Raw genomic sequence first — 14969 nt, forward strand, 5'->3', positions numbered from 1 at the left:
TCTTTTTTTTTTGTAGGTACCACTGTTTTTGTAATTTTAGTGGCATTTCATCACTGGAATTCATTTTTGCCTCATAAAACTCAATAATTATTTGGCCCCCACAAAGCAAATCATGTTAAGTAAGGATCCAGAGATCTTGAAGTCCAGTGACATAACTGCTATTGCTATGTCACTTCATGGCTTTGATATGGTGACTAAAGGACCATACCCAGTCCTGTAACCACTTGAATCTTATCCAATATTAGAAAATCAAGAAATTTTCTCAGTCTAACACAATAATTGTTATTAGCATCATGATTTTTTGTGTTTTGCCTGTTATATATTTCAAGTTTCAAACTGATCTGTGGAGTTTCTCCATTTACATAGCCTTTTAAAGTGGTTATGTTATGTTTATTTCATTCAAATAGATATATGTTAGACTACTGTGTCATCATAAATGCAAGGAAAATGATTTCTACCTGTCTCATCTGTCACAGATTTTGTGGCCAGTGTTTCCTTGGGGGAGGGGGGGGGGGTTCGGTTTGCAAATGCTAAAATAGTAAAAATAATAAGTGGAATCTGGATAGAATGCTGTATTGTCCTTCTTGTCAAATGAATGAAAACACACATGAATACATGCTTGGTTTTCTGAGAAAACCTGTGTAAGCTAAACTAGTAAGCATTACGTGTTGATCTTGTCAATGACTAACTCTGCATCTCTTCTGTGTAGATGTTAGGCATGCAGTTAACTATTGCATTCATTGTAATATGCTTATATCTTGAACAGAGGCTGGCATCGAACTTTTTCCCTTGTCTTGCCATTAATCTTCTTCTACTGACTAAAGAAGATATTTTACTTCATTCTTGTTTTCTTTATTTGTATATACAGAAATAAAGTCTCTTCTGAAAATGACTACTCTGATGAAGTTCATTGAAGTCATAAAGTAAACACTCTTTACTATGGTACTGAAAGGTTGATGTGCACCTCAAGACAACTCCACACATTTTATTGATCACCAGAACTCACAACACAGAAACAGGCATCACCACAGAGAATGGTAACCCCCACCCCCACCCCCACACTACTACTACTACTACTACTACTACTACTACTCCTCTCTCTCTCTCTCTCTCTCTCTCTCTCTCTCTCTCTCTGTGTGTGTGTGTGTGTGTGTGTGTGTGTGTGTGTGTGTGTGTGTGTGTGTGTGTGTGTTTTCAAAACCTTCAAAAAACTGCAACAGACACTGTAAACCTCCTTGTTATCAGCATCCAACAGCAAACAAGTAAGCAGTCCATTCCATGGCCTATTGTGTCACAACTGTTCCAGAGTTTACAGACTATTTTTAAACAGAGTGGACAGAATACAGTGTATTTCACCCACCAACATCTATACAATACTGTATTAAAGCAACAAAAACAAAAGTATATGCTCCTCCACTTCACTTGATTTGCTGTTTCCTCTGATGTTTGTATCAAGTGGTGTATTATCTCATACTTGGGACGAGAAGCCAGAACACCAAACACTGAAGTCTAAAAAATATGAAATATCTTTTTGTGTGGGGAAACTCTGCATTGCAGTATATTTTCAGCATAAGAAACAAACTTCTAATAACGCTTATGCAAGCACATGTATTTTCGTAACATTACTAGTCATGCTGGGTGTTCCTGCTGCAAACTCACTGTTGCATGAAATATTGCAATTCCAAAATCGTTCATATGTCATAAGGCTTCCAGATTTTTTGTCCTGCTTGGTAATACTCTGCCAATATCAATGACCCAAGAAGAAACTTGATTTCCTCCTCATCAGTTGATTTGGCATCACAGTCTCTTGTGAAATTTCATGCAATGTGGTGTACATAAATCGTTCAAATGATTACATCATTCATAAATAGCGAGAAACGTTTCACAGTAGGTTTTGTAGTTTTTGTGACCCATTTCATACCAGGGAGGTGAATTACAAGATCTACACATTGAGTTCTAATGTTGCGACTGGGACAGTTTTTCATCCACATTGGTAATCTTATCCTTTCCAACAAAGAAACCTTGTGTACTTTGATTATCTGCTGCACTTACATGCAGTTCTCAGTTGTTTTCATCCTCCATTTTCGTGTGGCTATGATGAGAGAGACATGACAACTGTCTGTTTCCTCTCCCTCTCCTTCAGAATATTCATCTAATACTTCTTGCTGAAGCTTCCAAAATCTTTCTTGTTCTTCTTTATAACGATCCATTGCTGAATTCACCACACAGTGTGACAACAGACAAGCAACTGCTACAAGGTACAGTTGTAAGCTTTCTCAACAGACAATAACATTAAGAGTAGCACAGAGTGTTGACATCATATCAGGGCTTATTGTTGCATATCTTCTTGGAAATCAGGCTTCCATTGCAGATTCTATTTTTACTCAAGGCTCACACATAACTTTCTAGAAAGGTACCAAAGATCATGAAGGTACACACATATCCATTACATAATAAACCATTGCTAATAGTGACTGGGGTGTTGTGAATGCCCTGTACAACCACTAAAGGGTGAAACAGTTAATTCCTTATTTATAAGTCTTTGATTTAGTGGTAGTAAAATTTTAACATATAATCTAATTTTTCTCTCATGTACATCCTACCTTCATCCATCTTCATCCCTTCCCTTTCTCATTCATTCACTTATTCGTGGTTCAGTTTTAATGTTTTTTGCTACCCCAAAACTGCACAATTAAAGATAATTTTTAACTGTGTGAGTTTTTGTGTTATTCCTTTTTGATGTAATATCGTCTCTTGATTATTTGCCAGCATACCATCATATTGTCTTATTGTCTGATGATGGTTTTTTAAGATTAAAAACAGTTGACTAGAGTTTGTGTTTTCGTTCATACGTATAAAATTGTTCTACAACATAATGTCTGAAGAAATATTTAATATGAAACATATTGAAACTGAGAAACTAAAGTCGTAAATCAGGTTCCTGTGACTTTTTTCATTTTTGTATGCATATTTGAGTTGTACCACAATTTCAGGTGACCACGACTCTTTTTCTTTTGAAAACTGTGTGAAAACTGTTACTTGAAGCATTCCATTATATATTGTGTTTGTTTTAGTTGTAACTGTAAAATGCAAGTACAGTATGCAGATTTAAATCCCCATTTTCTGTGAAATTGGTGACTGTTAAATGTTAGGAATTTTCTTCCAATTTTTGTTATATCTCACCTCTTAAAAGTATTTTATTTTATTGAGCTGAAGTGTGCTGAAATTATTTACATCTTCATATCATTAGTGGTGGTTGGTCCACACTTGCTGAATATTTACTTTTAACACTGCTAGAAATTTTTGTAATTTTTGTCTTCATCCCATATTACTAACAAGAATTTAATATTTTTATAGACAAAGAAACGCTATGTTGGATATATGTACGAATCTCCTGACCAAGAAGTACCTGTTTACGATGCAAAGGGCATTGAGACAGTGCGTAGGGATGGCTGTCCAATTGTTGCAAAGGTAAGGCAATGTTTTTAGCTGATATTCAAGGCATGATCTAAACATAGTTGTCAACTCGTAACGCTTTTATTACTCTGTTCAAATCTATTCAGATGTGTAGTTGATCCGCACTTCTGTGGGGGCAATGCAGATGGCTATTAGTTTGAGATGAGGTGCCACATAATGACACTATACTCGTGCATAAAATTCTACTTTTGTGTCAAGAAGACACTGCTAATGAAGTAAATGTTGCCCCATTTAGTGCATGTGTATGCTTGTGGTGATATGGCCAATATCTTCAAATGACTGATGTATGGTGTATGTGCTTCATGGAACCTACTGTGTGAATAAAGTAAATAGTAATTTTATTTTTCACAGTCATTGTTCATTTAATATTTCACAGAAAGAATGTGAGGTAATACAACATCTCAGTAATACACCATAGCTTGTTAACTGAGTATGCATTAAGAGAAAACACATTTTTAAACAGTAATTAATGGTGTGTCCCTTTATAACAATATATATAGAGAAGATGTAGGACATTGTTTATGAACTCCAGAGTATCATACTTCCATGTTAATATTCTCCAAATCCAGATTAAAATATAACTTGTCTAACAAAACAGTTCTTTTGATTCAGCCGTTCATAATATTAACTGTGCCATAGCAGATAAATCAAATACGTGTTTGTTTCAAAGATGGCAAGTGTAGAGAATACTGTACTTGTATACTCAAATAATTCATGAGTTATCACATGAGATACTGTAGCCAATAGTGCAGAACTTGTAGAACCTTCAATCAGAATCTGTCTTCATGTTATTTATTTTCATATTGTGTTAATAGTTTCTAATGCCAATCTGTAGCAAATGCACATACAAATTACAGAAACATCATCCTGCATTATTAATTTGAGAACATATGTACAATTTCTCTGTCAAATTGTCATAGTGGCCACAACCATTCATTGAGAATGCTCCATTTACTGTTATATTCAACCACATTGTTTTCGATATCCTGTATTTTTAGTAACATTGTTACATGTAGGGTTCTCACCTCAGCATTATCCATTATGTATCATTGCAGAGTTACTTAACATTCTCTGGATTGTGTGATGATTAAAGCATTTCTGCATTTTTAAGTAACCCACTCCATATCTCCTACAGATGCAAAATTTTATTGGTATACTCCAGTTAAAATTAATTTGTGATTGACATTTCAGTTAGTTGAGTCGTAGGAACTAGCTGTCAGCCAATCACAGATGTTTCTCAGGCTTCATGTACTAGCTTTGTTGCTTGATCTGTGAGCATGAGCAGCAGAACATTGCCTGGTGACGTGGCCTGCTAAGTTTGGGAGGGGCCAGACAAGGCAGATCCGAAAGGGCAAGAGTGGAGGGGAAGGAGTGCCAATTATGCAGTGATTTTTGTGTTGCCACACTATGAAAATACTTTTATGCTAATAAGGAGATGATATATCTGCTACTGAAGTTAGACTTTTGATAAACATTTTAGTTTCCACCCAAAAATACTCAAAAGAAAAGTGTTGGATTCACAGTATTTCACACACAATCATAAATAAACTACTTGGTTAAAAGCTTTGACTCTTTTGCGATTTGTTGTCTCACATTGTAGCTTGCCTTTAGTGATCATAGTTATAATGATGTTTAGAAATTAAGAAACACACAGCAGTTAATCTGAGAGCTTGTAGTGAAAAATGTGGTCCCTTTATCTTCAGAGGACTTTAGGTCTTATGTTACTGTGCTTGAAATGCTGTTGCCATACTGAAATTGTTTCTAAGGGTGGAAAGGAGCTATATCTCCCTACAGAGTGGGGTAAACATAATAAGCTTACTGTCCTTTTTATCCAAGAAAACTATGTTCTACTCTTAGTGTGGCCATAAAATTAATAGCTCTCATTTTGATATAATACTTTTATCAATATAATAGACTATTTTGTTTCCATGCGCACATACTGGGTTATAACTGTTAATCAATGTATTAAAATGCAATGGGGATTTGTCTCAGCTGAAGGCATACAGAATTGGAATCTCGTGAGTCATTCTGTAGCTGCTGATATCAAAAAGCTGTCAAAAACATGAGAAAATCTTAAGTAATAGTTATGGACAACGCCTTGTATCGTTTGTCTATCCTTTAGGCACGTACAGTAACTTCCAGAAAACAGATCTTATCAACTGGCTGCAACAAAAAACCACTCCCACACCAGATGACTACAGGAAGAGTGAATTACTGCTCAGAATAAACCACCTTTACCTCTGTGTAGATGAACTGGCAAAAAAAATGACCATAAGGTACTCAGTCTGTCGTCATATTGTCACGTAGAAGAAGATGTAGTTAGATGAATGACGAACACTAACTTCACTTAACGACTGCTTATTCAGCACTGGCACATACAAGAGCACGGATCAAACTGCCTCCGGCCAGAGCACATACGGTATACATACAGGTACAGAACATTTCTGTACAATGTACTCGAACCAAATATAGAAATTAAAAATGTACGGTCCAGGTGAGTTTTGAACTCACAACCCTTCCTGCAACCGTTAAGTATCATAACCACTACACCACAGTGCTACTGAGCTTCTTCTGTGACATTGCTCTCTCCTTAAGAGAACAGCGTGTCGGTGTTATGTCCTCCTAGTCCGGGAACGAGTCATTGGTCCTGCATACTCCGACTCCTGACGACTGATCCTCGCCTTGGCGGTGATCTTCTTAGAACTTCTTTTGCACCTTTCCACTTGTTGCCTGTCACTGGAGCTTCGAATTTACCCTGGGTCACAGAATCCTTATAGGCATTCATTCGAAGGACGTGTGGACCATATCTCTGATCTTTCGTCGTCTTGTGTCGGGATCGAAATCTTCAACTTCATAAGTAACATCTGACAACTGTCTTTCAGCCTTACAAGGTCCAAAGTAGTGCCTGAGCAGCTCCTCAGAGAGACCAGCCTTCCAAACGGGAGTGAAGATACAGATGAGGTCACCAGGCTGGTAGACAACAGGGTGGTGGCTTGTGTCATACCTTCGGTGATTGTTTTCTTGAGCCTGCAGCGTGCAGAGTCGACCTAACTGCCGAGCTTCCTCAGCTCTGCTTAACACCTTGCTGATGTAGTCATCGTCCATGTCATCAGGAAACACAGTGTCCATTGTTGTAGTCACTTCATGCCCATGCACCAGGAAAAATGGCGTAAATCCTATGGTGTCTTGTTTGGCGGTGTTGTAGGCAAACATCACAAAAGGTAGCACCTCATCCTAGTTGCTCTGTTCAACACTGCCGAACATTGATAGCATGTCAGCCAAGATCTTATTAAGGCATTCAATAAGCTCGTTAGTTTCCAGATGGTAGGCAGACGTCATGTGATGAGTAATGTGGCACTGACAGTTTATCTCTGTCACAAGATTCGATTGAAAAACTTTCCCTCGATCCGTAATTAATGACCATGGGGCGCCGTGTCTTAATACAATGTCTTCCACGGTGAATTTGGCTACCTCGAATGCTTCGGCTGTTTTCACATCTTTTGTAATGGCATAGCATGTCAGATAATCAGTGCAAACAATAATCCATCTATTTCCAATAGCAAATGTTGGAAATTGTCTGAGGAGGTCAATCCCAACATGCTGGAAAGGTGTTTCAGCTGGTGGAATTGGTATGTGTCGGCCAGGTGGTTTCTGGGGAACTGCCTTTCTCCTCTGGCACTCTTGACAGTACGACAAATAGTAACGAACACTCCTATATAAACCTGGTCTTCCTATTTCATTCTAGGATCCACTATTTTACGGAGCTCCAAGACGTCTTGAATGTAGGATTCTGTAGTTTCTCCTGGTTGCTATGCTCTGCACTTTAATTTATCTTCAGCCTTGCACTTCTGTCATTGTGTGTCGCCAAAATACTTGCACAGTTCCGCATGGAATACTTCCCAGCTTGTGAACTTCTCCTTGTTGTTCTCATACCATTGCTTGGCAGTGCCCTCCAAGTAGAAAAATATGTTAGCCAAATACACGGTGTCATTCCATTTGTTAAATTTGGCTATACGCTCATATACCTTTAGCCACTTGTTTGGATCTTGGCCATCGTCAACAGAGAACCCGCAAGGATGTCTCGTGTGGTGGCACACAGTTGCTGTCATTGTAACATCCTCCTCCTCCTCTTCTTCTTCTTCTGTCTCCAATAGATTGCGATCTGTTGAATATGACTCGAACTCGGGTTTCTTGTCTGTAAATGGCAGCTCAGTCATGGCCTGATGGTAGCCACTGTGTTATCGATAATGTGCGCTATCACAAGTTCTGATACCCAGCGCCTCCTCCAGAATAATGTCACATAGAAAAAGGTGTAATTAGATGAATGATGAACACCAACTTCACATAACAAAGGTTTATTCAGCACTTGCACATACAAGAGTGCAGATCGAACTGCCTCCAGACAGAACACATACAGTATATATACAGCTACAGAACATTCCTGTACAATAATTCTTGACATTTGTGGATACTTCTAGAATGTACTCAAACCGAATATAGAAATTAAAATTCTACAGTCCAGGTGAGTTTTGAACTCACTACTGCCCGTGCAACAGTTTAGTATCATAACCACTACACCACACTACTACTCAGCTTCTTCTGTGACAATGTCACTGCCGTTTCAATTCTGTTGAACTCATGTGGGCTCAAGTTAAGGGATATGTGGCAACATACAAAAAAACGTATGTGAAAAGACTGATGAAGGATGCTGTAAACAAAACTTAGTCATCAGACTGGCATAATGTTGTAAGATACACTAATGAATTAATAATAATGAGCGCCTGATAAAATTAATGTATAGTGGAAAATAATGGAGAACAACTTATTATTTCATTAAACTCTGACAACAGTTCAAGTGACTACACAGGCATTACTCAAAGTAATTTGTATATAACTGGCATGCTTCCATTGGTGGTATAGCATGTTACCAAACATTCAATTGAATCTTCCTGGCTGATTAAAACTGTGTGCCAGACCGAGACTCGAACTCGGGAACTTTGTCTTTCATGGGCAAGTGCTCTACCATCTGAGCTACCCAAGCACAACTCACACCCCATCCTCACAGCTTTAATTCTACCAGTACCTCGTCTCCTACCTTCTAAACTGTGAGGACAGGGTGTGAGTCATACTTGGGTAGCTCAGACGGTAGAGCACTTGCCCGCAAAATGCAAAGTTCCTGAGTTTGAATCTCGGTCCGGCACACAATTTTAATCTGCCAGGAAGTTTCATATCAGGGTACACTCCACTGCAGAGTGAAAATCTCATTCTAAAAATTCAGTTCTTTTCACTCTTTATAATTTTCTCCTCTTATTTAGATAATTTGTTACATTTGTGTGACTGAACGCTCATGTTATTGCTGCTGTTTACCTCTAATGTGTGATTTCGGCACCACATCACCATCAGTCCAACAGCAGTGACCCCCACTTCCTACAAAGACATTGGCAACAGATAGTAAGCAGATGACTTGTTTCTTTTTTTGGTGTGTGTGCAGCTATCCATCGCATGAGCATGTAGTATATTGTGTACAAGCCAACAACTCTGCTCCTCACTGCTGCCATCTGTCAATCACAAAGGACACACACACACACACACACACACACACACACAATGAGATATAATTTCATAACTGGATCGGTTAATGAAGTAAAGTCAGGCACAATGGAAAGTCATCGAATGAAATTGAAGTCACATCTGAGGGTCTCATATGATGTAGTCTAGTTCCTGCATTGTTCCTAATCTATATAAATGATTTAAGAGACAATTTGAGCATCCCTCATATATTATTTGCCAATAAAGCTGTTGTTTATCACCTAGTAATGATATCAGATTATATAAAAATATTGTAAACTGATTTAGACAAGCTACCTGTACGGTGTAAAAAGTGACAATTGTCTCTAAATATAAGTGTGAGGTCCTCTGCATGAATACTAAAGACGATCCATTAAATTTCACTCACACAGTAAGTCACACGAACTTAAAGGCTGTCGATTCAACTAAATGTGTAGCAATTACAGTTAGGTTGGTTGGTTGGGGAAGGAGACCAGACACAATTACAGTTAGGAATAAGTTAAATTGGAGCCATCACATAGAAAGAGTTGTGGCAACAGCAAACCAAAGAGTGTGTGTTATTTGCAGCTCATGTAGAAGATACAACAAATCTACTAGAGTCCCTATGTTATAATTGACCATCATCTTCTGGAGTATTGCTGGACTGAATGAGATGTTTGCCAGACAGGATTGACAGAGGACATTAAAAAGTTCAAATAAGAGAAGCTCATTTTGTATTATCAAGAAATAGCTGTGTCACGGATATCATTCACAAATTGGGGTGACAATGATTAAATCAAAGACATTTTTCATAACGGCCAGATCTTTTCCCGAAATTTCAATCACCACCTCCGAAAGTGAAAATAGTTTGTTGACTCATGCCTACATAAGCAGGAATGACCATCATAATAAAATAAGAGAAATCGAAGTTCGTAGCGAAAGATTTGAGTGCTCATTTTTCCCAAGTACTATTCAAAAATGTAACAGTTGAGAAATAGATTGAAAGTGGTTCTGTGAACCCTCTGCCCAGCAATTATGTGTGAATTGCAAAGCAGTCCATCAGTTACATTCATCACCAATATGCAAAGGAAAACTCCTTTGAGTTAAAATTAATATAAATAAAAATAGTGCTTGCCATCAGGCAGTATAATTGTACTATGAAGTATATTAGTTGTACTTTGTTTTTGTGACCTCACATCTCATAACCTGGTGGGGAGAGAGAGGCATGTCTATAGATATAGAATTTTGAGAGATGCCAATAGTCAGTTCAGAGAGAGTTGATGTTGATGTAGGTCATTGCAACCTAGCTTACTTTATTTTTGTGAATTTCTTCCAAAGGTTCATTGGCAGCAGTGGGTAAACATAGCCAATGGCTGCTGTTATTGTGAATTTGTGTTATCAATTGTGTTTAAATAATAAATATTGTGATATGAAGACATGTTTTGACTTACTAGTTGGCACATGGAATGTAGTATAATGGAATGAAACTGCATTCAATTAATGTATCATTGATTATTGGTGAAATCCAAAGTTGGATTTATGGCATCAGTAGAATGGTGGCTCAGAATTTAATTTTTTATTGATTCCCCCCCCCCCTCCCCGTGTCTCTCTCATCCCCCCCCCTCTCTCTCTCTCTCTCTCTCTCTCTCTCTCTCTCTCTCTCTCTCTCTCTCTCTCTCTCTACTTGCGATTTCATCCAGCTCGCAGTCCCAAGAATAATTTGAGTGTGACAAATTTGCTGGAGAGCGGTAAATTCAGGAAATTTGTTATGAATGCTTCAGTGGTTTACTTTTAATGTTTCTATAGTAGAAGTGTCTTTACTTCACATTTGATCTTATTTCGCTCTCTGCCTATCAAGTGGCAAACATTCATCAGAAGACCTCAAACTACTGCCTAGCCTAAAAAAGCCCCATGCTCACTCCGTGAGTACTCTGCTACCCAAGTAGTTACTCCAGTGCCTAGTGCATCCCTGACCTATCAAGGGAATTTCTACATTCTCCACCCCATAACACAGGTCCAGAAATGTGCAGATGAGACCCTCTTAAAATCGACAGAGCTTCTGGTTGAGACCCTCCACCCGGTTCCAATCCAAAGGACCTCAAACAGTTCTGAGTATGATACTGAAAATTGTGATCTCTTCTTGCGCATCACAAGTGAGGCCATCAGCCTTCATCACTTCTGCCAGATGCTCATATAAACTAAGGATGCTTCAAAAACCAACCCACAGGTCTCATTGGTGCCAACATGAACTGCAGCTTGTATTTGACTGCACCCTGAGGAGTAGCTGCAGACAGAGTCTCCTCCACATCTACAATGAGGCCCACAACAGATGCACTGAGCACACATTGGACTTCTTTCCATCCCTGAATGCTATTTCCCTAAGAGGCTTCATAACACGCCTAACATATGAGCTCTCAGTAACTACCAAAACCCTCTCCACATGTGCCTGCTCAGACTTTCCTGAAGGCGTAGCCACTTGCCCACTCACAGGGTGAACGGGTGAGTCCTGACAGCAAGCTTCCTCATTGACTCTTCACCTCGAGTGACACGGAACACCTTATAATCTGCCACTCCTCTGTCGTGACCATGGGTAACCCGTGTTGGGTATACTGTAAGATGTCTTGGCAGCAGAACCCTTGGTGAAAACAAGTGACACCTGAGTTGTCACTTGTGATGTGCCAGATTCTCTGCTACTGCCACACCCTGAGACAGCAGCCTGAAGATGGCTGACTATGCCGACACGATCTTCAGCTGTTCACGAACAGTGGTCAGCTCATCCTGCATCTGCACACAGTGTGCAGCCTCCCTAACCATCCTACTATTACTACTAATTTAAGAACTGAACTATGAAAGTACACAGAAGAAGTTAACTATTCTCCTGGTGTGTCACAAACGGAGGTTACCATCTGACTGAGCTGTCTCCAGCAGTCCCTGATTGTTTGAAACAAATGAAAACACACATTTACAGTATTGTGTCAAGTTGTTTGCTAGCAACTCGTCCTGAAGCTGGCTGTAAGGTTATCATCTGAAATATTGGGAGAAGAAATAATACTATCAAAGATGCATGCACAAAAGATGGAATAGTCTATCCTCTGGGAAAACTTAAATAAATACAATTTTTTTCCATATCTTTCTGTGACTAACAAATAGTTTCACACAATCTTCAACCACATCATGCCCACACTTTGAGGAGCCCTGTTGTTAGCAAATCCTGTTTTTATTTCACTGTGTTCAATTTTCATAATGAAACAATACAGAAGACAGGAAGAAAACTGCTACCTAATGTGTATTAATTTCACACTCTCTTTTGCTTTGGGGTCACAATGTTTTATGGTTGTACTATTAGAGAAATAATTTAATGTTCATCTTTAAAATCTGGACATGTTAAGGTACTGTAAAGTAACTGATCAGTACTTTTAACTTATGTTATCTGTGTCGTACGGCAGTTATGTAGACTTATCTTTGTCTGTCATATATTGTAACTGCAGACTATATTTCCAGGTACTGAAGCAGTCACTCTGTATTCTCTTTGAGAGTCATGACACAAATATGGTGAAGCGATACATAGAGCGACAGTTCACTAAGCTCTTGCAAGGCCGTTTTAATCTCCAAGACATGATATTTGCACGTGAGTACAGGGGCATAAGTGGTTATCGGCCAGGTGCATGTGTTCCAGCTCTGGAGCTTGTAAGGTTAGTTTAATTTTTTTTTCTATCTGACCTTGTACTTTGGGAGCTTCACAGTTGTTGCAATAGTATAGATGCACTTGTACATGGCAAAAGAACAGTTAACTATTGTGAATCAAATATTAATACCAACTTGCCAAATGACTTGATTTAATAGGCAAACCTACTCTTGCTTATTGTGCAGTTTTGTTATTCTTGCAACATTTGTACTTGAATCAAGCTATAGTGTCATTATTTAGCTACAACGTATATAACTGTTTTGTGTACCAATCCAAATGCTTTATGTTATTATGAATGTGGCTGATATTAACAATGTAATATGAGTGTAATACTTGGAAAAGATAATGCAACTAGTTTAATCAGGTTGAGAATATTTATATTGTCTGTTGACATGTCATTTCATTTCTTATCTTTGTTGTAGACAATACTGTTGTTCCAGGATTTTATGAGCAAATGCAAAGCTGTAAAAATTTTATGTATGATCCTAATGATATTTGAAAATAGTTATGTGGAAGAAAGATGAAATACTGAGTGAGATAACACACTGATTAAGGTATTGGACACACATTAAACATGAATGGGGCTCTGTTCATCATCTAGTTATCCAAATTAAAATTTTGTGCGATTTCCTTAAATCAGTTAAGGCAAATGCAAGGGTGGTTCCTTTCGAGAAGGATACAAAGCGATATTTGTCCCCATATCCTTGTCCAGACCAAGATTATTGTTGGTGGGACATTAAACATTAAATTTCCTTCTTCCTTCCTTCTTTTTAAAGGAGACAAAATGTTTCCAATCAATATCTCATTTTAACGCTCATGTCGTTGAATTTTTGTAACTTACCTTCCATTTTTGTAAGATGCTCCACATGCATTATCTCTCATTCAGATATTCTCATTCTGAAAATAGGCTGCAGCTTATAGTACAGAACAATGAAACACACAAGATTAATATTCATTGATATCATAGATGGAGGAAATATTGATTGGCTTGCAATTTTCATATATTACATTGTAAGTGTTATTGAAAAGTATTTTTGGGTGGAGGAAAAAATGGGGGGAGGGGGGTAGGATGTGAAAGAGAGCAATGATTATTATATCTGTACCATTCCCTCAGGTGAAGTATTTAATGAAAATAACCTCAGCGAGTACAGCTGGTCCTCACTGCATGTCTGTTTCTCTAATCTGTTATTCCCAAGCTGTACATGTTTCAGTAATTGCTAATAGACTCATCTGGTCAATCCAATACACAAAATTGGAAAATAATTTGTCTCCACCTACAGCCTCTTCATCCTTTTTACAAAACATAGTGGTTAACAAAATTAGACCCAGTAAGTTAGAGACCAATGTGGTGTTTGATATAAATGCTTCTGTGATAGATTTATCAACATGACTGCCCCACGTCCGCTCATTCGGGTATCAGATGATTACTGAGGATCTTTCTTGGCGGTAAAAGGTAGCAGAGATGATGGGCTTGCCACCCCTCCACTCCTAGTGCCAGGTGACATAGTTCCATTGATCTACAGTCCAGTCGTGATGATCCTATACCCACTCTAATCATAACTGATGATTATGATGTTACAACCTAGGAAAATGAAGAGGTTATTTACTGCTGAGCACTATGTTCAATATGTGCACTGAATTGTGTGCCTGCACCACATCTACCACAGATTGCCACACATCCTGCTGTACACAGGTCTGTTCTGAGGCATGGGTGTACAACAACTTGTCAGCTACTCGCACTTACTGTCTTTCAATCACTTTCTGTAGAGCTCTCGACAGTAGCACGCAAACAAATGACCAGTTGTGCTGTTTCCTAAATGCTCATTCCAAGGTGATGGGACATAACAGTTTACCCTTTGTCAGAGACGTTATGTCAGTGTATTTCCACATTTATGACCATATCATTGTTACAATGATTCCTCATTCTTCTCTGCTGTGCTCTGCTTATATCCTTGTACTTTCCTTACTGTGTCATAATGTTTCAGCTCATCAGTGTATTTCACTTCATTGTCAGAAACATGTGAATGGGATAGAGAATATTCAGGAACAGTCCAAGTGGAGAGAATGTAACAGTCTTTTTGAAAGCAGGGAGAGTAATGCGAGAACCAACTGTTTGACGCCATTTATAAAACCAGGCTTTCAGAAGTGCATGCACAGTAAGTGCCATACTGAACAGCATTGTCATGATAACTCCACCTTGTGATATAGGATTTTTCCTCCTTTCATAATTTGGATCACAGATCCCATCATCTTCATGTGA

At 38.4% G+C, this 14969-nt stretch overlaps 1 protein-coding gene across 2 annotated transcripts in view; it reads left to right on the forward strand.

The window, feature by feature from the left end:
• The window catches only part of LOC126298532 (DNA polymerase zeta catalytic subunit), a 214151-nt gene that overhangs the window by 180112 nt on the left and 19070 nt on the right, over positions 1-14969 (forward strand). For both annotated transcript variants that reach the window (XM_049989893.1, XM_049989894.1), the window contains exons 25-26: positions 3358-3471; positions 12526-12716. In XM_049989893.1, the coding sequence (XP_049845850.1) occupies positions 3358-3471; positions 12526-12716 (305 nt within the window). The remainder of the gene's footprint in view (positions 1-3357; positions 3472-12525; positions 12717-14969) is intronic.

Source organism: Schistocerca gregaria, chromosome X, assembly GCF_023897955.1.
Source record: "Schistocerca gregaria isolate iqSchGreg1 chromosome X, iqSchGreg1.2, whole genome shotgun sequence".
NCBI lineage: Eukaryota > Metazoa > Arthropoda > Insecta > Orthoptera > Acrididae > Schistocerca > Schistocerca gregaria.